This window comes from Rattus norvegicus, chromosome X, assembly GCF_021556685.1.
Source record: "Rattus norvegicus strain SHRSP/BbbUtx chromosome X, alternate assembly SHRSP_T2T, whole genome shotgun sequence".
NCBI lineage: Eukaryota > Metazoa > Chordata > Mammalia > Rodentia > Muridae > Rattus > Rattus norvegicus.
Genome location: NC_141554.1, coordinates 69,168,614 through 69,191,811, shown reverse-complemented (window position 1 = coordinate 69,191,811; position 23,198 = coordinate 69,168,614). Strand labels below are relative to the sequence as shown.

The following is a 23,198-nucleotide window of genomic DNA, read 5'->3' as shown; positions in this document are numbered from 1 at the left end:
CAAGCTTTATAAAATGTCACAATTATTTATAATACATTCATACAGTCCCTGCTAATTGGGATGCTGATACAGGAGAATCTCATGAGTCCAGGAGTTCAAGGCCAGCCTAGACCTTATCTCAAAAAGGTTTTTTGGGAGGTTTTCTTTTGTTTTGTTTTTGTTTTCTTTTCTTTGTTTTGTTTTTTTATTTTTTGACATATGCTCCTTAACAAACTTGTTTTCCTTGGCAATTTGTTTACGTTACACAGAGACTCTTATTATATTCTACACTACATGCTCATAACTGGGAAAATATGTTAAGTTTAATTGGCTTTTACAGTGAAGATATCCTGAAATAACACACTTTTCTTGAGAACTTGCCTCAAGTGAACAAGGGAAGACTGAAAAGTAAACTAATATATTTGCTAATATTCTTTTCACCAGTTATCAGTTCCATGTGACACTTTCTTTTTTAATTATTTGTTTATTTAATTCCCAACTGCTGCCCCCCTCCTATTCCCCTCTCACAGAGTCCTTACCTCATCCACCCTCCCCTTTGCCTCTGAGAAATATTTTCACACACAATTATAAACCTATGGCATAAGAGAAAGGGGTGGTATTCTGTTTTTTTAAATGGGTAAAATATGGGTAATGTGGTGATAATAATGTTATGTCAGTCTTACTACTTCAGTCTTGTTCTTGCTTCCCACCCCCACTTTGGCTGATGAGTCTCTCAATGAATTACCTTGTTCATAAAGAATAATTAAATTAATAGGACAATATATGTAACTGGAAAACCAAATATCACATGTTCTTTCTCATATATGGATCCTACACTCTAACTGTTAAATAGATGTATTATAATAGAAGTAAATATTGGTAAAGTTCAAGAAACTAGAAAAGGGTCCATTAGAATGCAAAAAGCAATTCAAGAGGCTTTAAGGGATTGGCACAGGGAAAGACAATGGAACGAAGTAGAAGAGGAATGCTAGGGGCAAATAGTGCACAACAGAAAGAATGAGAGGGAGGGATAAAAATGAAAGGGGAATGTGGCAGGGAGAATCAATCAAAATTAGGTGTGTATGAAAGTGCCAGTGTGGAGAGATATACTAAACGGAGCCCCAACTTCTCAGAGCATCCACCTTCACTGGGGCAACAAGCTTCCACAGGAACAAGCACCTCCCTTCCCGTTGATGCCAGATAAGGCAATTCTCTGATATACATGTAGCGGGAGCCATGGACCCACACATGTATACTCTTTGGTTGGTCCCTGGGAGCTCTAATGAGTCTGGTTGTTTGGTATTGTTCTTCCTATGGGGTTGCAATGCCCTTCAGATTCTTCAGCCCTTCCCTTAACTCCTCCTTTGGGATCGCCGGGATCAGTCCAACGGTTGGCTGTGAGTATCCCTATCTGTCTTAGACAGGCTCTGGCAGAACCTCTCAGAGGACAGCCATACCAGGCTCCTGTCTGCAAGCACTTCTTGGCATCAATAGTGTCTGTGTTTGGTGTCTGAGGATGGAATGGATCCCCAGGTAGGGCCGTCTCTGGATGGCCTTTCTTTCAGTCTCTGCTCCATTTTTTTGTTACTGCAGTTCTTTAGATGCAAACAATTCTGGGTTAAAAGTTTTGAGATGGGTAGGTGGCCCCATCACTCCACTGGGGGCCATGTCGATCTACTGGAGGTAGTCTCTTCAGGATTTATCTCCCTTCTGTTGAATATTTTGGTTAATGTCCTCCTCATTGGGTACTGGGAGCCTCTCTCATCCCTGGTGTCTGGGACTTTGTACTGGTTTCCCAAATTCCACCCCCCCTCTGCTATTTATTTCTATTCATTCTCCTGGCCCTCTGGACTTTCTCTTCCTATACCTGGGCCTGCTCCTCTCCTTCTTTCCCCCCTCCCCTCTCCCAACCAGATTATTTAGTTCCCCTTTCTAAGTGGAATTAAAGCATCCACACTTTGGCCTTTCTTTTGGTTAAGCTGCATATGGTCTATGAATTGTATTGTGCATATTCTGAGCATTTGGGCTAATGAATTGGGCTATGCAATAGCCAGAGGGTTTTTTTTCTGGAAATTAAAAGAGAAATACAAAAAAATGGGCATGTAGTTTTTTTTAAACTGTCTTTATTAAAATCTTCCTCAGCCTGGTATGGCATACACCTTTAATTCAAGCACTTGGGAGGCAGAGGCAGAAGGATCTCTGTGGGTTCAAGGTCAGCCTGGCCTATAGAGTGAATTCTAGTACAGGCAGGAGTACATAGAGAAACTCTGCCTCAAACAAACAAAACAATCTTCCTTGCTGAGTGAAGGTAGATGCATGGAAAGAGTTAAAGGGATAGAACTTGGGAGGGGCTGGGGGGAAGTAAGTCATGTAATTATGTATTAATTACATATAATAATAATAATAAAATAATATAATGAAAGATATAAAATAATAAAATTAAAAGAAAATCCTGACTTACTTACAAATAATAAGGTAACACAATTCCACCTAGACAACTGTCTTTAAAAGTATACTTGCAGATCTTTGTCTTAAATTAGTAAAACCTTCTTATTGTTGCTGTTTTAAGAGAAAAATAGAAAATCCTGTGGGGGACAAAGCTGAACTCCCAGAACTGCGGACAATGTTGAGAGTTCAGAGGAGATGGCCACTTCTCCCCAATTCTTCTCACATTCCTGCCCCAAGAAGAAAATGCATAGTGGCCTCTGGATACAGGAATAAAGGAGCAGTCAGTAGCAGGAATCTGCTGGTTTCTGCCTGCGCCTGGAACTGAACTGAAACAGTCCCACAGCTCCCTGCACCCAGATCCCATGGAGGAGAAAACTAGACCCTCAGGATGGCAGACAATCCTGAGAAATCGGAGGAGAAAACTACTTTCTGCCCACATTCCTGACCCAAGAGGAAACCACCTAGTGACACCTGTGCCCTCTGGGCACGGGGACCTAGGAGCAGTCAGGAGCAGGACCCTTCAGGTTTCTGCCTGCACCTACAGCTGAAAGCCAGTCGCCAAGAGTGCATACACACTTGAGAGTAGAGGTAAGACAAACTCTTCTGAACCAAGCAACCAATCTGGAGGATTCAGATCACGCAAACCCAGAAGCAGCTCTCTGTTCCCAGATCCAGCTGAAATAAAGCAGATCTACAGGAGTGCTAACACACAGGTCAACAGGAGGATCAAGCTACTGTCAGAGACAGCAGGACAAGCTAAACTAAAGACAACCTGATGGTGAGAGGCAAGGGCAGGAACCTAAGCAACAGAAACCAAGACTATTTTGCATCATCAGAGCCCAGTTCTCCCACCAAAGCAAATACTGGATAACCAAACACACTGGAAAAGCAAAATGTGATTTTAAAATCATATCTTACAATGATGATACAGGACATAAATAACTCCCTTAAAGAAATACAGGAAAACAAGTAGAAGCCGTTAAAAGGAAACACAAAAAATCCCTTAAAGATTATCGGAAAACACAACTGAACAGGTAAAGGAATTGAACAAAACTGTCCAGGATTTAAAAATGGAAGTAGAAACAATAAAGAAAGCATGAAGGGAGACAACCCTGGAGTTAGAAAACCTAGGGAAGAGATCAGGAGTCATACATGCAAGCATCTTCAACACAATACAAGAGATAGAAGAGAGAATCTCAGGGGAAGATGATAGCATAGAAAACATTGACAATATAATCAAAGAAAGTGTAAAACACAAAAAGCTCCTAGCTCAAAACATACAGGAAATCCAGGACACAATGAGAAGATCAAACCTAAGGATAAAAGGTGTAGAAGAGAGTGAAGACTCCCAACATAAAGGGCCAGTAAATATCTTCAACAAAATTATAGAAGAAAATTTCCCTAACCTAAATAAACAGATGCCCATAAACATACAAGAAGCATTCAGAACTCCAAATAAATAAGACCAGAAAAGAAATTCCTGCTGTCACATAGTAGTCAAAACAACAAATGCACAAAACAAAGAAAGAATATTAAAAGCAGTAATGGAAGAAAGGTCAAGTAACATATAAAGGCAGACCTATCAGAATTACACCAGGCCTCTCACCAGAGGCTATGAAAGCCAGAAGATCCTGGGCAGATGTCATACAGACCCTAAGAGAACACAAATGCCAGTCCAGGCTACAATATCCAGCAAAAGTCTCAACTAACATAGAAGGAGAAATCAAGACATTCCATGTCAAAATTTACTCAATCTCTTTCTACAAATCCAGCCCTACAAAGGACAATAGATGGAAAATTCCAACACAAGGAGGGAAACTACACCATAGAAGAAGCAAGAAAGTAATCTTGAAACAAAACCAAAAGAAGAAACACATATAAACATAATTCCACCTCTAACAACAAAGAAAACAGGAAGCAACAATCACGATTCCTTAATATCACTTAACATCAATGAACTCAATTCCCCAATAAAAAGACATAGACTAACAGACTAGATACATAAAGAGGACCCAGAATTTTGCTGCATACAGGAAACACACCTCAGAGACAAAGACAGACACTACCTCAGAATAAAAGGCTGGAAAACAACTTTCCAAGCAAATGGTCTGAAGAAAAAAGCTGGAGTAGCTATACTAATATGGAATAAAATCGGCTTTCAATCAAAAGTTATCAAAAAAGATAAGGAAGGAAACTTCATATTCATTAAAGGAAAATTACACAAAAATAAACTTGCAATCCTAAATATCTGTGTTCCAAATGCAAGGGCAGGTACATTCATAAAAGAAACCTTACTAAATCTCAAAGCACAAATTGCACCTCACGAAGTAATGGTAGGAGATTTCAACACCACACTCTCATCAATGGGTATATCATGGAAACAGAAATTAAACAGAGACATAGAGATAGTAACAGAAGTTATGAATGAAATGGATTTAACAGGTATATATAGAATATTTCATCCTAAAACAAAAGAATATACCTTCATCTCAGCACTGCATGGAACCTTCTCCAAAATTGGCCATATAATCAGTCACAAAACAAGCCCCAACAGATACAAGAAGATTGAAATAATCCCATACATCCTATCAGATCACCACGGACTAAGACAATAACAACCAAAATGATAGAAAGCCTACATATACATGGAAGTTGAACAACGCTCTTCTCAATGATAACTTGGTCAAGGAAGAAATAAGAAAAAAAAACAACGACTTTTTTAGAATTTAATGAAAATGAAATCACAATATCCCCAAACTTACGGGACACAATAACAGCAGTGCTAGGACAAAAACTCATAGCTCTGAGTGCCCCCAAAAAGAACCAGGAGAGAGCATACATCAGTAGCTTGACAGCACACCTGAAAGCTCTAGAACAAAAAGAAGCAAATACACCAAGAGGAGTAGAAGGCAGGAAATAATCAAACTCAGGGCTGAAATCAACCAAGTAAGAAGAGAAAGGACTATACAAAGAATCAACAAAACCAGGAGCTGGTTCTTTGAGAAAATCAACAAGATAGATAAACCCTTAACCAGACTAACCATAGGGCACAGAGAGTGTATCCACATTAACAAAATCAGAAATGAAAAGAGAGACATAACCATAGAATCTGTGGAAATTCAAAAATCATCAGATCCTACTGTAAAACTGGAAAATCTGGAGGAAATGGACAATTTTCTACGCAAATAAGAGGTACCAAATTTATGTCAGGATCAGATAAACCTTCTAAATAGTCCCATAACTCCTAAAGAAAAAGGAGCAATTATTAAAAGTCTCCGAACCAAGGAGAGCCCATGTTCAGATGGGTTCAGTGCAGAATTCTATCAGACCTTCATAGAAGACCTCATACCAATACTGTCCAAACTATTCCACAAAGTAGAAACAGACAGAGCACTACCCAATTCCTTCTATGAAGCCACAATTACACTTATACCTAAACCACACAAAGACCCAAAAAAAAGAAAGAGAACTTCAAAAGAATTTCCTTTATGAATATTGACACAAAAATACTCAACAAAATTCTCACAAAACAAATCCAAGAACACATCAAAACAATCATCCATCATAATCAATTAGGCTTCATCCCAGGAATGCAAGGATGTTACAATATATGGAAATCCATCAATGTAATTCACTATATAAACAAATTCAAAGAAAAAACCCAATGGTCATTTCATTAGATGCTGAGAAAGCATTTGACAAAATTCAACACCCCTACATGATAAAAGTCCTGGAAAGGTCAGAAATTCCATGCCCAGAGCTAAACATAGTGAAAGCCATATACAGCAAAGCAGTAGCTAACATTAAACTAAATGGAGAGAAACTTGAAGTAATCCCACTAAAATCAGGGACTAGACAAGTGTGCCCACTCTCTCCTTACTCATTCAATATAGGACTCTTAAGTCCTAGCCAAAACAATCAGACAACAAAAGGATGTCAAAGAGATAAAATTGGAAAGGCAGAACTCAAAATATCAGTATTTGCAGATGATATGATAGTATACTTAAGTGACCCCAAAAGTTCCACCTGAGAACTACTAAGCCTGATAAACAACTTCAGCAAAGAGACTGGGTATAAAATTAAGTCAAACAAATCCTTCCTCTACTCAAAGGTTAAATAGGCTGAGAAAGAAATATGGGAAATGACACTTTTCACAATAGTCCCTAATAACATAAAATACCTTGGTGTGACTCTAACCTAGCAAGTGAAAATCTGTATGACAAGAACTTTAAGTCTCTGAGGAAAGACATTGTAGAAGATCTCAAAAGATGGAAACATTCCATGCTCATAGATTGGCAGGAGTAACATAGTAAAAATGTCCATTTTGCCAAAAGCAATCTACAGATTCAATGCAATCCCCATCAAAGTTGCAATTCATTTCTTCATAAAGCTAAAAAGAGCAATTTGAAAATTCATTTGGAATAATAAAAAACCCAGGACAGCAAAAATTATCCTCAACAATAAAAGAACTTCTGGGTGAATCACGATCCCTGACCTCAGGCAGAGCAATACTGATGTAAAAAAAAAAAACCACCTGTATGGTATTGGTACAGAGAGAGGCAGGTAGATCAGTGGAATAGAATTGAAGACCCAGAAATGAACCCACATATCTATGGTCACTTGATCTTTGACAAAGGAGCTAAAGCCATCCTGTGGGGGAAAAGATAGCATTTTCAGCAAATGGTGCTGGTTCAACTGGACGTCAGCATGTAGAAGAATGCAGATCGATCCATGCTCATCACCCTGTACAAAGCTTAAGTCCAAGTGTATCAAGGACCTCCACATCAAACCAGATACACTCAAACTAATAGAAGAAAAAGTGGGGAAGCATCTCAAACACATGTGCCCTGGAGAAAATTTCCTGAACAAAACCCAATGGCTTATGCTCTAAGATGAAGAATCGACAAATGGGATCTCCTAAAACTGCAAAGCTTTTGTAAGGCAAAGGACCCTGTCATTAGGACAAAATGGCAACCAACAGATTGGGAAAAAGATCTTTACCAATCCTACAACTGACAGAGAGCTAATATCCAAAATATACAAAGAACTCAAGAAATAAGACTCCAGAGAGCCAAATAACCCTATTGAAAAATGGGGTACAGAGATAAACAAAGACTTCTCAACTGAGGACTATCGAATGGCTGACAAGTGCCTATAGAAATGTTCAACATTCTTAGTCATCAGGGAAATGCAAATCAAAACAACCTTGAGATCCTATCTCACTCCAGTGATGGCTAAGGTCAAAACTCAGGTGACAGCAGATGCTGGTGAGGATGTGGAGAAAGAGGAACGCTCCTCCATTGTTGGTGGGATTGCAGACTGGTACAACCACTTTGGAAATCAGTCTGGCAGTTCCTCAGAAAATTGGACATTGAACTACCTGAGGACCCAGCTATACCTCTTCTGGGCATATACCCAAAAGATGCTCCAACATACAACAAAGAAACATGCTATGTTAATAGCAGCCTTGTTTATAATAGCCAGAAGCTGGAAAGAACCCAGATGCCCTTCAACAGAGGAATGGATACAGAAAATGTGGTACATCTACACAATGGAATACTTCTCAGCTATCAAAAACAATGACTTCATGAAGTTTATAGGCAAATTGATTGAACTAGAAAATATCATCCTGGGTGAGGTAACCTAATCACAGAAAAACACACATGGTATACACTCATTGATAAGTGGCTATTAGCCCAAAAGCTTGCATTACCTAAGATAAATATACAGACCACATGAAGCTCAAGAAGAAGGATGACCAAAGTACAGATGCTTCACTTCTTAAAAGGGGGAACAAAAATATTCATAGGAGGGGATAGGGAGCCAAAGTTTAGAGCAGAGGCTGAAGGAACACCCATTCAGAGCCTGCCCCACATGTGACCCATATATATATACAGCCACCAAAACTAGACAAGATGGATGAAGCTAAGAAGTGCAATCTGACAGGAGCCGGATATAGCAGTCTTTGGAGAGGCACAGCCACAGCATGTCAAATACACAGGCAAATGCTAGCAGCAAACCATTGACCTAAGAATGGGATACCTGTTGGAGTAATTAGAGGAAGGATTGAAGGAGCTAAAGGGGCTTGCAACCCCATAAGAACAACAATGCTAACCAACCAGAGCTCCCCGGGACTAATCCACTACCCAAAGACTGACCCATGGCTCCAGCTGCATATGTAGCAGAGGATGGCCTAGTTGGGCACCAATGGAAGGAGAAGCCCTTGGTCCTGCCAAGGCTGGAGCCCCCAGTGTAGAGGAATGTGGGGGAGGGGAATACCCCTATAGAAGAAGGAGAGGGAAATGGGATAGGGGGCTTATGGACAGGAAACCGGGAAAGGAAATAACATTTGAAATGTAAATAAAAAATATCCAATAAAACCCTAGTCTCTCAGAATGATTTATTCAACTAAGGAAACTGTATAAATGGGACCATTATTTTTCATCATTAAAAAGTAATGGGGCTAGACTCTGAGGGAATTCATTCTTGTTATCTTGTTTAGACAGGAATGACTTGAAAAACGTATTGTTTCCTTTTTGCCAAGCACAGTAGGTTTTTTTTTTTTGGTGAGTTTCATTCAGGTTAAGACATGCATTTTCATATACAGGACATACTGTGTTTCCTTCTCTTTTGCCCAACACATTTTGGTGGATATTAGTTCAAGTTAAGTGGGAAATAATCTTATGTGGTATGTATGTCTACTTATCTTATATAAATAATTATATAATTATATAATTATATATATATATAAATAATCTTATGCTGTATGTCTACTGTTAATTGTGAATTTTTTTCCCTTCTGCTTAAACAACAGTTAGAAAGAAAAACCAACCTTTAGAAAACAAGATACACAGTAATATCTTTTCTTAACTCTGTTAATCTCTCAATAAATATGATTTGGGTGCAGAGAATTGAAAGTAGGGCCTCATATTTGTAAAACACATCATACTCTCAGAGCCTCAAAGGAAATATTTTATCTCAGTTATTTACCTTCACGAAAAATGATATGCTGATAAGGATTCTAGTGGTTTTTTTTTCTTTTTACCCAGAGTCTAAATCTGATGCAAAATGAAGAAGAGAAAAGTCCGCTTGATCCCAATGGGGGAAAAGGTACAAAAGAATATTTATAGAATGATCAGAAAATATACATCTCAGTCCCAGGCTAACAAATGACTATCCATACGATCCTTTGCAAGCCATTTACCATTTGAAAGCCTCAGTCAATTCATGTATAAACCACATTTTTTATATGTCATTTTAAATGAGTATATACATGAAAGAACCCTGATGATTATATAAACTTAAGGGGGAATAAATTATCATGTGGCTGATTTTAAAAGCTATGAGAAACATCAAAAGGATACAATGCAAACTTTTATTTTTTACATGACATTGTAAGTTCTTTTTTTTCAGTTCTTTTTTGTTTACTAAGTCCAGACATTGATGATTAGCCTTATACTTTATGGATAGTGTAATACCAAATTTATGTTGAATTGGTTAGTGCATCCTTAATTCTAAATGTGTATTTGGGTGTAATTAGATCTCTTTTCCTATACCGAAGTACCAAAAATTGATAGCCTATAGAAAGGCTGATAGTAACTTGTAATAATAGTAGTACATTCTTTTGGGTAAGATAGCCAATTTGAAGAGTGTGCAATTCAAAAGATTAAAATGATAGCATTGTCTCCCATGAAGCATTTAACAGTGTAAGACTTGTGAATTATACTTTGTTTGAAATTTTCTCCTCCTATATTACATGTAACAAAGCACTGTCTCTCCACAGACAAACATATGGTACAATGCATGGAAAAACCAGAGCTTTTCCTTTTGGATGGGACACCAATATGTGACTTTGGAGAAAATCTTCAAGATTATGACATACTTTTGGATGATCTGAAGGACCCCCCAAATGTCATATCAGCTTTGTGCGACCATGATTATGTAACCTCCAATATTTCCACTCTGCAAGAAGATAATATTGAAAATGATGCTCCCCCATTTTGTATGGAAGCCAATGGGGAATCCAGTGTGTTCCCTTTTCTCTTTCTTAACCCTGTTAGTAATATTTTTTGAAAAGCATATCGAAACCAATCTTCTGTTACAATTTATTTTAAGTCTCAGTGAATCGCATTTCCTCTGGGGAAACAGATATTCCATGGCTGCTTGCTAGTGTATGCATCTTCATTTGGAAATATCTGTAACTTAAAGACTGTGTTCAAATTACATCCTCCCAGTATCTAGGCAAGTTTTGGCAACTAGGATGAAATTCAGACCACAAAAAAACATAAGTAATATATCCAAATTTTAATATAATAAGAAGTTAATTTTTTATTTTTAAACTAATAATATTCTAATACCTTATTTGTTACTAGAACAGATATTAACGTTATTGCATTTTTCTAAGTAGTTAGAAATTTTCTGTAGTTAGAATTTGTTTATAGTAAAGAAACAATTGTTATAGGATTTAAATGCAAGGTTTAGAGTTAATGAAAAAGGTGTTAATTCTAGATTTTATGGATATATTTATTCTATAGCTTTCCATTTTATATCAGTATTACATGATTTTTAATGCCTAAAGAAAGTTAAAATCTCAGCAGAATATTGGTACTTTTTGTATAATTGCCACCTTATATACAATCAAAGTCAGCATATTGACTGCCATATAAAACCTTTGATGAGAACTCCCAAGAATCAAGCTCTAGCAAACTTTTTCTTTTAAAGCATGCAGAAAACCAAGAGCAAATGATTTATTTGAAATTAAGGTTTAAAATTCACAGTCAACCATTTCTCAACTATAACCTCTAGTCGTATCAGTATTCTTTGACAGATACATAATTGTCGACAGAATATTATCTTTCAAAAATACTGTGGTTTTACCTAAACCTTGAGTGGTTTTCATACAAACTATTCCAACACTAACATTCATACATGGCTAAACCTTGAGTACCATAGCACTTAGAATCTAAGGTTCTCTGTCTAGTTGAAGAAGCACTTTAGAGTATGTTTAAGGTTTTAGGTTGGTAAGCTGAATACTAAAGTATCAGGCTTCGAAAGGGCACAGTCTGTAACACTTTATTACTGCTTTATCCTACCTGTTAAATGGTCTACAAATTCAGTTGGTTTTTGCCCCTTTTATCTTTCAAAGTTTAACCTGTTCTTCAGTAGTCTCACTAATGAAGTCAGCTTTAACAGGAAGCAGAAATTGGTCATTTTTTAGTGTCTATATTTTTAAATGTATATTTGTTTAAATAAAATGGTTTGTGTAATTTTGAGAACTCTTAAGGAAAGTCCAGATCTCATTTAGTGATGGCTGAGCTTTTGATGTGCAGGAGTGAACTAGAGTATTTCAAAAATTAAAAAACATCTTGTCACTATAATGTTATATAAGTTAATAAAGAGTTGAGCATACTTTTCATGGTATCATATCCTTTGTTGTAAACCAGGGTTTGTGACAATAAGAATGTGTTACATACACACATTGATTTGTGTTTGTGATATTTCTTTTCACTTGAAAAAACTTGCAATTCATAGGAAGGAAACGTGTACTTCGTACTGTCATTTTTTTTTACTTCATAACCCACGCCTTCTGGAGTAACATTGTGTCCTGTCCATGCATATTACATCCACTCCAACTCCATTTTTTTGGTTCTTTTTTTCGGAGCTGGGGACCGAACCCAGGGCCTTGCGCTTCCTAGGCAAGCGCTCTACCACTGAGCTAAATCCCCAACCCCTCCATTTTTTATCATATTCTGAAATTAGCTTACTAACTAATGAATTTCCAGAAGGTTTTTACATCCATCCTTAGTATTGGTTTAGCAACTCACTACCCTTTTCCCCAACAATCACTAGGCCCCCATCTCTTTAATTCTCTTTTTTCCATTAATTAATTAATTAATTTACTTTACATTCCAATTGTATCCTACCTTCTTCCAGCCACCCCTCATCTAGCCTCCTCCCCTTCTTTTCTGATTATGGGGACCCTGGATGCTAACCCACTCTGGCACTTCAAGTCACTGCAGGACCAAGGACTTCTCTCTCACTGAAGCAAGACAAGGCAACCCAGTTAGGGGAACATGATTCAGAAACAGGCAACAAAGTCAGGGACATGCCTGCTCCAGGTAGTGGGGGAGCCACATGAAGACCAAACTGCACATGTGCTACATACGTGCAGGGAGTGAGGGAGAGGGGTTAGGTCCAGTTTATCCATGCTCTTTGCCTGGTGGTTCAGTTTCTGGGAGGCCCAAGGGTTCAAGTTAGTTGACTCTGTTAATCTTCTTGGGGAGTCCCTATCCCCTCCAGGTTCCTCAATCCTTTCTCCAACTCTTCCATAAGACTACCTGAGCCCTGTCTAATGTCTAGCTGCAGATATTTACATTTGTTTCAGTCAGCTGCTGGGTGGTACCTCTTAGAACACAGTTATGCTAGGCTTCTATCTGCAAGCATAACAGAGTGTCATTAATAGTGTCAGGGATTGGTGCTTGCTCATGGCATGGGTCTCAAGTTGGACCAGTCATTGGTTGGTCATTTCCTCAGTCTGTGCTCCATTTTTGTCCCTGCACTTCTAATAGGCAGGAAATATTTTGAGTCAAAGCTTTTGTGGGTTTATTGTTGAACTCCCTGGCTACAGAAGGTGGCCACTTCAGGTTCCATATCTTCACTCCTAGGAGTCTCAGCTAGAGGCTCTCTCACAGACTCCCTGGAATCTCCCCAGATCTCTGACATACAAGAAATGACCCCTACCCACCTGCTTACCTCTGATTTCTAATCACCCTTCTGGCCCTTTCTCTCCGGCTTTTCCTTACACTTGCTTCCCACACCACCCCTGCTTCCCTTCCCATACCCTCTCACATCCAGTTTCCTCCTTCCATCCATACAAATGACTATTTTATTTCCCCCTCTGAGTGGAATTCAAGCATTGTCCCTTGGACCCTCCTTGTTATTTACCTTCTTTGGGTCTGTGGAATGTAATGTGGCTATCCTCTACTTTATGGCTAATATCCACTTATAAGTAAGTACATTCCATGCATGTCCTTTTGGGTTTGGGTTTTAATTCTTTAGTTACCAACAATTCTCCCTTATCCTACATTTTATATTCTGGATAATCTTCAATTTCTCAAATTAATTTGTCTTAGCTATATTGTGGTATGGTAGATTTCCTCATGAGTTTTCATACCTCCTTTTTTGTGACTAGATTTTTCTACCTAATGTTGCTCAAACTCCAGTGCTTTTGCTGGGTTAAGCCTTCATACCTAGACAAATCTACTTCTCTACTTTTGTCTTTAAGTATAATTAGATGACAACCATTAGTAATTGTACCCTTGGGCTGTGTCATGCCACGTGGATCCCAGTTGTGGTTTGTAGGCTTTACAGTTGGATAGAACTCCTGACTGCTTTTCTAACATGGCACCTTGCTTCTGATACTGAGACCTAGTACTAAAGTAGTAAGTTTCCATGTCAGTTCTAATTCAAGTCTTACAAGTCCTCTATCTGAAGTGTGTGGTGTCTTTAACAATATGGGCTTACTGTAAAGTTTTAAAAGGCAACCATGAATAATAGCAATAGCCTATATTATTTTGGTAGGCTCTTGAACTCCTCTCACTAAAGACTACTCAGAGAGATTTCCATGCCTGACTCTGGAGCTTTCAATAGATTGTCTATGGAACTTTGGGGGAGGATTAGCAATCACAGTGATGTAACGTGATTAAGTGTGCATACATGTGTGTGTACATACACTTTATATATATACATATATACATATATATATGAAAACAAAATGCTTTCTTATGACTTTTCAAGCCTCTTTAGTGCCATTTATCCCTCCTTCTGCCTTTCTTGTATCCCCCCAAGATAAAACACACCCATTTTTTTGTTTCCCACTTCACAGCACCTATATCCTATAATCCCCCTGTTTAGAATTCCTTCCAACACAACATATGGTCCCTTTTAACTCTGTGTTTTCTTTGGTTACTCTATGATAGATACTCAGATCTATCAATTTAGAACTACAATCCACAATTTAGAGAGATCCTGTGCCAGTTGTTTTTTTTCTGTGTCAGGGTTAACTTCACCAAATATGGTATTTTCTAGTTCCATCCATTTATCTGCAAATTTCGTGAGTTCATTTTTCTTTAGAGATGAACACTATGGTGTTACATATACCACATTTTCATTATCCATGAATCAGTTGAAGGGCAGTTGTTTCCATTTCCTAGCTGTTGGACTTAGATGAGCAAGGGTATGTAGAGTAGGATGTGGAGTCCTTTAGGTATATGTCAAGGAGTGGGATAGCTGGGTTACATGGTATATTTATTCTTAGCTTTTTGGATATTTTCCATGCTAATTTACAGTTTGTCTGCAATGGTTTGCAATCATATCAACAGTGACTGAGAGTTCCCTTTTCTTCACATCCTTTCCAAAATTTGTTTTCACTTTCTTGATCTTAGCCATTCTGACTGGTATGTAGCTAAAGATATTTAGCACCTTTTAAGCCATTGATAACTCCCTTAAGTTAAGTATTATCTTTCAATTGGATTGTTTCCTTGATTCTTATGGGTGTTTGACACTAATCTTTTGTCAGATATGCAGCTGAGGAAGGATGAAAAGTTCTTATGGAAAAGAAACTCAAGTTACATAAGGAGACATAACTTCCCACAAATTAAAAACACATCCATATTAAACCACATACTTAAATATACTTTAACATTAACCTTGTTTTTATTTTTAATTTTCCACAAAACATGTTTTATTCATGCATATTATACATATATTATTCTACTCTATTCTTATTCATCCCCCTCACTTATAACCATCACTTATTACCCAGATCACCACCTTCCTGATACCTTTCTCCTCCAAATAGTCCATCAATCTGTTTCCATGAGTCCATGTATACTCATTTTTTCCTCACTGTCTCCTCACTTTATACTTTATATATTTTTCCTCCAATGAGTCCATGTATACTCATTTTTTCCTCACTGTCTCCTCACTTTATACTTTATACCTCAAAGTAGGTACGTAGATAGATAGGTATGTAAATAGATTCTAGATAGATAGATAGATAGATAGATAGATAGAGGCAGAAAAAATGGAGACACAGATTGCACACAGTATAGAAATTTTGCCTTATAGAGTCTAATTTCACTAAGGTAGTGATCTACTGAAACAACCATTTGCTTTTAGATGCTATTATTTGCTTTTCTTTATCACTGCATAAAATTAAATTTGATTGTGTATCATATTTGTGTCATTTTACTTGTTTATGGACATAAAGGCTGAATCTATATCTTAGGTATTATGACTACTTCGGCAATGAATCAAAAACAATGACTTTATGAAATTCATAGGCAAATGAAGGGAACTGGAAAATATCATCCTGAGTGAGGTAAACCAATCACAGAAAAACACATATGGTGTGCACTCATTGATAAGTGGATATTAGCCCAAATGCTCAAAATTATCCTAGATGCACAGAACATGTGAAACTCAGGGATGACCAAAATGCAAATGCTTCATTCCTTCTTTAAAAGGGGAACAAGAATACCCTTGGCAGGGAATAGGGGGGCAAAGTTTAGAACAGAGACTGAAGGAATGCCCATTCAGAGTCTGCCCCACATGTGGCCCATACATATACAGCCACCAAACTAGATTGGATGAAGCAAAGTGCAGGCTGACAGGAACTGGATGTAGATCTCTCCTGAGAGACACAGCCAGAATACCGCAAATACATAGGCGAATGCCAGCAGCAAACCACTGAACTGAGATTGGGACCCCCGTTGAAGGAATCAGAGAAAGGACTGAAAGAGCTTGAAGGGGCTTGAGACCCCATATGAACAACAATGCCAACAAACCAGAGCTTCCAGGGACTAAACCACTACCCAAAGACTATACATGGATTGACCCTGGGCTCCAACCTCATAGGTAGCAATGAATAGCCTAGTAAGAGGACCAGTGGAAGGGGAAGCCCTTGGTCCTGCCAAGACTGAACCCCCAGTGAATTGGATTGTTGGGGGGAGGGTGGTAATGGAAGGAGGATGGGGAGGGGAACACCCATATAGAAGGGGAGAGGGAGGGGTTAGGGGGATGTTTGCCTGGAAACCAGGAAAGGTAATAACAATTGAAATATAAATAAGAAATACTCAATTTAATAAAGATGGGGGAAAAATGAATACTTCAGCAATAAATATGAATTACAAGATTAAAATGTTCATCAAACCATTAAAAAGTGTTATTTATTTCAAGAAATGTTCAACAACATAAGTCATGAGGGAAGCACCAATCAAAAATACTTTGACACACAGCAGTGTGGTTAATATCAATAAACCAAGTGACAGCTCACTCTGGCAAGGATATGGAGTAAGGGGAACACTCATCCATTGCTAGCAGGAATAAAAACTTACACAGCCACTATGGAATAAGTGCGGTGGGTCCTCAGGAAGCTGGGAATTGATCTATCTTAAGATACAAGCACTTGGGTATATACCCAAAAGACACTTAATCCAACCACAGAGACAATTGCCCAACCATGTTCAGCACTGCTTTATTCATAATAGCCAAAACTGAAAGCAACCAAGATGTCCCTCAACAGAAAAATTGATAAAGAAAATGTGCTGTATTTACAAAGTGAAGTATTCAGTTATAAAATGAAATTATGAAATTCACCCTAGGAGAAGTATCACAGATCCAGAGAAAAAAGTAAGTTATATGTAGATATTAACTTTTAAGTCAATGAAAAGCAAGCTGCAATCTAAAATCCACAGAAGTTATGTATAGAGCAAGGGACCAAGGACTGCAGATAGATTCATCCCAGGAAACTGAAATAGAGTAGTTATGAGTTGGGGTACTGGAAGGAGAGTCAAGTGGGGTGGGGAAAGGAAATGGCAACCAGGGAGGGCAAGACAGTTAAAAGTAAGGGCCCTTTGAGGAATAATATCAAAACCTAATAGAGTAGAAGCTTCCTAAAATCTATACACATATAAAGTTGATCTAAATGAAATTCCCATATAAGGAGGAAGATAGATCCTCAACTGGCCATCTCTTGACATCAAAAAGCTTCCAGTAGTGGGACTAGTTCACATCTAATTAAGTTGTTGGCTAAAGGTGGTCCATGGGAATTCCCAAACAACCCAGGAAGCAAACTGGTGATAAGGCCCCATTGCTGAAGACAGTGCCTACACAACTCAATAAGCAAGGAGAAGTAGAATGCTACATAGAGCATTACCCTCAAAATTCTACTCTTTTGTACAGGAAGATTTACTCTGCACACTAAAAAGAAAAAAATCAACACTAACCCAGCCACAGAAGGAAAGAAACTGTTCTTGAAGACCTCATTCTTTTCTTTCTTTCTTTCTTTCTTTCTTTCTTTCTTTCTTTCTTTCTTTCTTTCTTTCTTTCTCTCTTTCTCTTTCTTTCTTTCTTCCTATCTCAAAATACTCACTTGGAAGAATTATAACAATTTAAAAAGTAGCCCAATGGAAGTATTAACTAGAAGGCCTTGAAAAGATTAGTTTCTTTCATTGAATTTCAAAGTAGAAAGAGGGAATTGCTAGAGTTAGTTGTTATATGAGAAATACAGAGTAGAAACCACCTGCTATAAGATTTTACTTCCATAAATAATTCAGCAGTTTTAACATATAATGAGTTTAAGATCACCACTTATCTTTTTCTTGGTAACTATGCTGAATAGTTTTATGTTAACTTGAAAGAAGCTAGAGCTATCTGAAAGGTGGAATATCAGTTGAGAGAATGCCTCCATAAGATCCAGCTAGAGCTTCTAGTTTCTGCCTGTGCCGAGAGCTGACCCTGTGCCACAGCTCTCTATCCCCAGATCCCTCTGGGAGAAAGTAAATCTCCAGGAGGGCTGACACACCTGAAAGGACAAGTCAAACCACCATGCCTGCTCACATTCCGGGCCAAGAGGAAAACACCTGGAGCCCTCTGAACACAGAAACGGAGGAGCAGTCTGGGATAGGATCTTTTCCATTTCATGCCCAGAGCTGACCGTGTGCAAGAACTCTTTGTACCCAGATCCTGCTGGAAGAGAGTTGGATTCACAGAAGTGCTGAAACACAGTCTTACAGGAAGGTCAAGCCATTGTCAGAGACAGGAAGAGCAGCTAATACCACAGACAACCAGATGGCAAGAGGCAAGCATTGGAAATTAAGCAATAGAAACCAAGACTACTTTACATCATCAGAGCCCAGTTTTCCCACCAAAGCAAATATTGAATATCCAAACACACCAGAAAAGCAAGATTTGGATTTAAAAATCACATCTCATGATGATGATAGAGGACTTTAAGAAGGACATAAATAACTACCTTAAAGAAATAGAGGATAACATGGGTAAACAAGTAGAAGCCCTTAAAGAGGAAACAAAAATATCCTTAAAGAAATACAGGAAAATACAACCAGCAGGTGAAGGAATTGAACAAAACCATCCAGGATCTAAAAATGGAAATAGAAACAATATACAAATCACAAAAGGGAGACAACGCTGGAGATAGAAAATGTAGGAAAGAGATCAGGAATCACAGATGCAAGCAACACCAACAGAATACAAGAAACAGAATCTCAGGGGCAACCCCAAAACTTCTAACAAAATAGAAGCAGTCATTAAAGGTCTCCCAACCAAAAAGAGCCCAGATCCAGATGGGTTCAGTGCAGAATTCTATCAGACCTTCATAGAAGACCTCATACCAATACTATCCAAACTATTCCACAAAATTGAAACAGATGGAGCACTACCGAATTCCTTCTATGAAGCCACAATTACTCTTATACCTAAACCACCCAAAGACCCAACAAAGAAAGAGAACTTCAGACCAATTTCCCTTATGAATATTGACGCAAAAATACTCAATAAAATTCTGGCAAACCGAATCCAAGAGCACATCAAAACAATCAAAAACAAAAATGAATGAATGCCCACATATATACATAGAAGTTGAAAAACACTCTATTCAGTGAAAATATGCTCAAGGAAGAAATAAAGAAAGAAATTAAAGAAGAATTTTTAGAATTTAATGAAAATGAAGGCACAACATGTCCAAACTTATGGGATACAATGAAAGCAGTGCTAAGATGAAAACTCTATCTCTGAGTTCCTCTAAAAAGAAACTGGAGAGAGTATACATTAGCAACTTGATCGCATGCCTAAAAGCTCTAGAACAAAAAGAAGCAAATATCTGCAAGAGGAGTAGAAGGCAGGAAATAATCAAGCACAGGTCTGAAATCAATCTAGTAGAAACAAAAAGAACTACACAAAGAATCAACAAAACCAGGAGCTGGTCACTTGAGAAAATCAAAAAGATGAATAAACCATTAGCCAGACTAACCATAGAAGACAGAGTATCCAAATTAACAAAATCAGAAATGAAAAGGGAAACATAACAACAGAATCTGAGGAAATTTTAAAAAATCATCAGATACTATTACAAAAGCCTATATTCAACAAAACCAGAAAATATGAATGAAATGGACAATTTTCTAGACAGATACCAGGTACCAAAGTTAAATCAGAATCAGATAAACCATCTAAATAGTCACATAACTCCTAAAAAATAGAAGCAGTTATTAAAAGTCTCCCAACCGAAATGCAAATCAAAACAACCCTGAGATTTCACCTCACACCAGTGAGAATGGCTAAGATCAAAAACTCAGGTGACAGCAGATGCTGGCGAGGATGTGGAGAAAGAGGAACACTCCTCCATTGTTGGTGGGATTGCAGACTGGTAAAACCATTCTGGAAATCAGTCTGGAGGTTCCTCAGAAAATTGGACATTGAACTGCCTGAGGATCCAGCCATACCTCTCTTGGGCATATACCCAAAAGATGCCTCAACATATAAAAGAGACACGTGCTCCACTATGTTCATCGCAGCCTTATTTATAATAGCCAGAAACTGGAAAGAACCCAGATGCCCTTCAACAGAGGAATGGATACAGAAAATGTGGTACATCTACACAATGGAATATTACTCAGCTATCAAAAACAACGAGTTTATGAAATTCGTAGGCAAATGGTTGGAACTGGAAAATATCATCCTGAGTGAGCTAACCCACTCACAGAAAGACATACATGGTATGCACTCATTGATAAGTGGCTATTAGCCCAAATGCTTGAATTACCCTAGATCCCTAGAACAAAGGAAACTCAAGACGGATGATCAAAATGTGAATGCTTCACTCCTTCTTTAAATGAGGAAAAAGAATACCCTTGGCAGGGAAGGGAGAGGCAAAGATTAAAACAGAGACTGAAGGAACACCCATTCAGAGCCTGCCCCACAGGTGGCCCATACATATACAGCCACCCAATTAGACAAGATGGATGAAGCAAAGAAGTGCAGACCGACAGGAGCCGGATGTAGATCTCTCCTGAGAGACACAGCCAGAATACAGCAAATACAGAGGCGAATGCCAGCAGCAAACCGCTGAACTGAGAATAGGTCCCCCGTTGAAGGAATCAGAGAAAGAACTGGAAGAGCTTGAAGGTGCTCGAGACCCCAAAAGTACAACAATGTCAAGCAACCAGAGCTTCCAGGGACTAAGCCACTACCTAAAGACTATACATGGACTGACCCTGGACTCTGTCCCCATAGGTAGCAATGAATATCCTAGTAAGAGCACCAGTGGAAGGGGAAGCCCTGGGTCCTGCTAAGACTGAACCCCCAGTGAACTAGACTATGCGGGGAGGGTGGCAATGGGGGGAGGTTTGGGAGGGGAACACCCATAAGGAAGGGGAGGGGGGAGGGTGATGTTTGTCCGGAAACCGGGAAAGGGAATAACACTTGAAATGTATATAAGAAATACTCAAGTTAATAAAAAAAAAAAGAAAGAAAAAAAAAAGTCTCCCAACCATAAAAAGCCTAGGACCAGATGGGCTTAGTGCAGAATTCTATCAAACGTTCATAGAAGATCTCATACCAATACAGTCCAAAGTATTCCCCAAGATAGAAACAGAAGGGACACTACCAAATTCCTTCTATGAAGCCACAATTATGTTTGTACCTAAACCACACAAAGACCCAACAAAGAAAGAGAACTTCAGACCAATTTGCCTTATGAATATTAACTCAAAAATATTCAACAAAATTCTCGCAAACCAAATCCAAGGAAACATCAAAACTATCATCCACCATGATCAAGTAGGTTTCATCCCAGTCATGCAGGGATGGTACAATATATGAAAATCCACCAACGTAATCCACTATATAAACAAACAAATTAAAAAACACATGATTATCTCATTAGATGCTGAGAAAGCATGTGACAAAATTCAACACCCCTTCATGTTAAAAGTCTTAGAAAGATCAGGATTTCAAGGCCCATATCTAAACATATTAAAAGCAACATACAGCAAATCAGTAGCTAACATTAAACTAAATGGAGAGAAATTAAAGCAACCCCACTAAAATCAGGGACTAGACAAGGCTGCCCAATCTCTCCCTACTTATTCAGTATAGTACTTTAAGCCCTAACCAAAGCAATCAGACAGCAAAAGGAAGTCAAAGGGATACAAATTGAAAAGGAAGAAGTCAAAATATCACTATTTGCAGATGATATGATAGTATACTTAAGTGACCCCAAAAGTTCCACCAGAGAACTACTAAGCCTGATAAACAACTTCAGCAAAGTGGCTGGGTATAAAATTAAGTCAAACAAATCAGTAGCCTTCCTCTACTCAAAGGATAAACAGGCTGAAAAAGAAATCAGGGAAATGACACCCTTCACAATAGTCACAAATAATATAAAATACATTGGTGTGACTCTATCCAAGCAAGTGAAAATCTGTATGACAAGAACTTCAAGTCTCTGAAGAAAAAAACTGAAGAAGACCACAGAAGATGGAAAGATTTCCCATGCTCATGGATTAGCAGGATTACTATTGTAAAAATGTCTATTTTGCCAAAAGCAATCTACAGATTCAATGTAATCCCCATCAAAATTCCAACTCATTTCTTCATAGAGTTAGAAAGACCAATTTGCAAATTCATTTGTGATAACAAAAGCCCAGGATAGGGAAAACTATCCTTAACAATAAAAGAACTTCTGGGTGAATCGCCATCCCCGACCTCACGCTGTATTACAGAGCAATAGTGATAAAAAAAAAAAAAAAAAAAAAACACGGCATGGTATTGGTACAGAGTCAGGCAGGCAGATCAATGGAATAGGATCGAAGACCCAGAAATGAACCCACACACCTATGGTCACTTGACCTTTGACAAAGGTGCTAAAACCATCCAGTGGAAAAAAAGATAGCATTTTCAGCAAATGGTGCTGGTTCAACTGGAGATCAGCATGTAGAAGAACGCAAATCGATCCATTCTTACTGCCCAGAAAAAGGCTCAAGTCCAAGTAGATCAAGGACATCCACATAAAATGAGATACACTCAAACTAATAGAAGAGAAAGAGGGGAAGAATCTGGAACACATGAGCACTGGAGAAAATTTCCTGAACAAAACACCAATGGCTTATGCTCTAAGATCAAGAATTGACAAATGGGATCTCATAAAACTGCAAAGCTTCTGTAAGGCAAAGAACACTGTTGTTAGGACAAAATGGCAACCAACAGATTCAGAAAAGATCTTTACCAAACCTACAACTGATCGAGGGCTCATATCCAAAATATACAAAGAACTCACGAAGTTAGACTCCAGAGATTCAAATAGCCCTATTAAAAAACGGGGTACAGAGCTAAACAAAGAATTCACAGCTGAGGAATGCCAAATGGCTGAGAAGCACCTAAAAATTGTTCAACATCCTTAGTCATCAGGG

The 23,198-nt window shown here is 38.2% G+C and overlaps 2 protein-coding genes across 12 annotated transcripts in view; one reads left to right on the top strand and one right to left on the bottom strand.

The window, feature by feature from the left end:
* Positions 1-11,899, top strand: part of Hsf3 (heat shock transcription factor 3) — a 53,196-nt gene extending 41,297 nt beyond the window's left edge. The window contains exons 11-12 of the mRNA XM_087600981.1: positions 9,477-9,537; positions 10,211-11,899. Of these exons, the coding sequence (XP_087457107.1) occupies positions 9,477-9,537; positions 10,211-10,500 (351 nt within the window). The 3' untranslated portion in view covers positions 10,501-11,899. The remainder of the gene's footprint in view (positions 1-9,476; positions 9,538-10,210) is intronic.
* Positions 1-23,198, bottom strand: part of Heph (hephaestin) — a 246,995-nt gene that overhangs the window by 203,931 nt on the left and 19,866 nt on the right. The window lies entirely within an intron of this gene.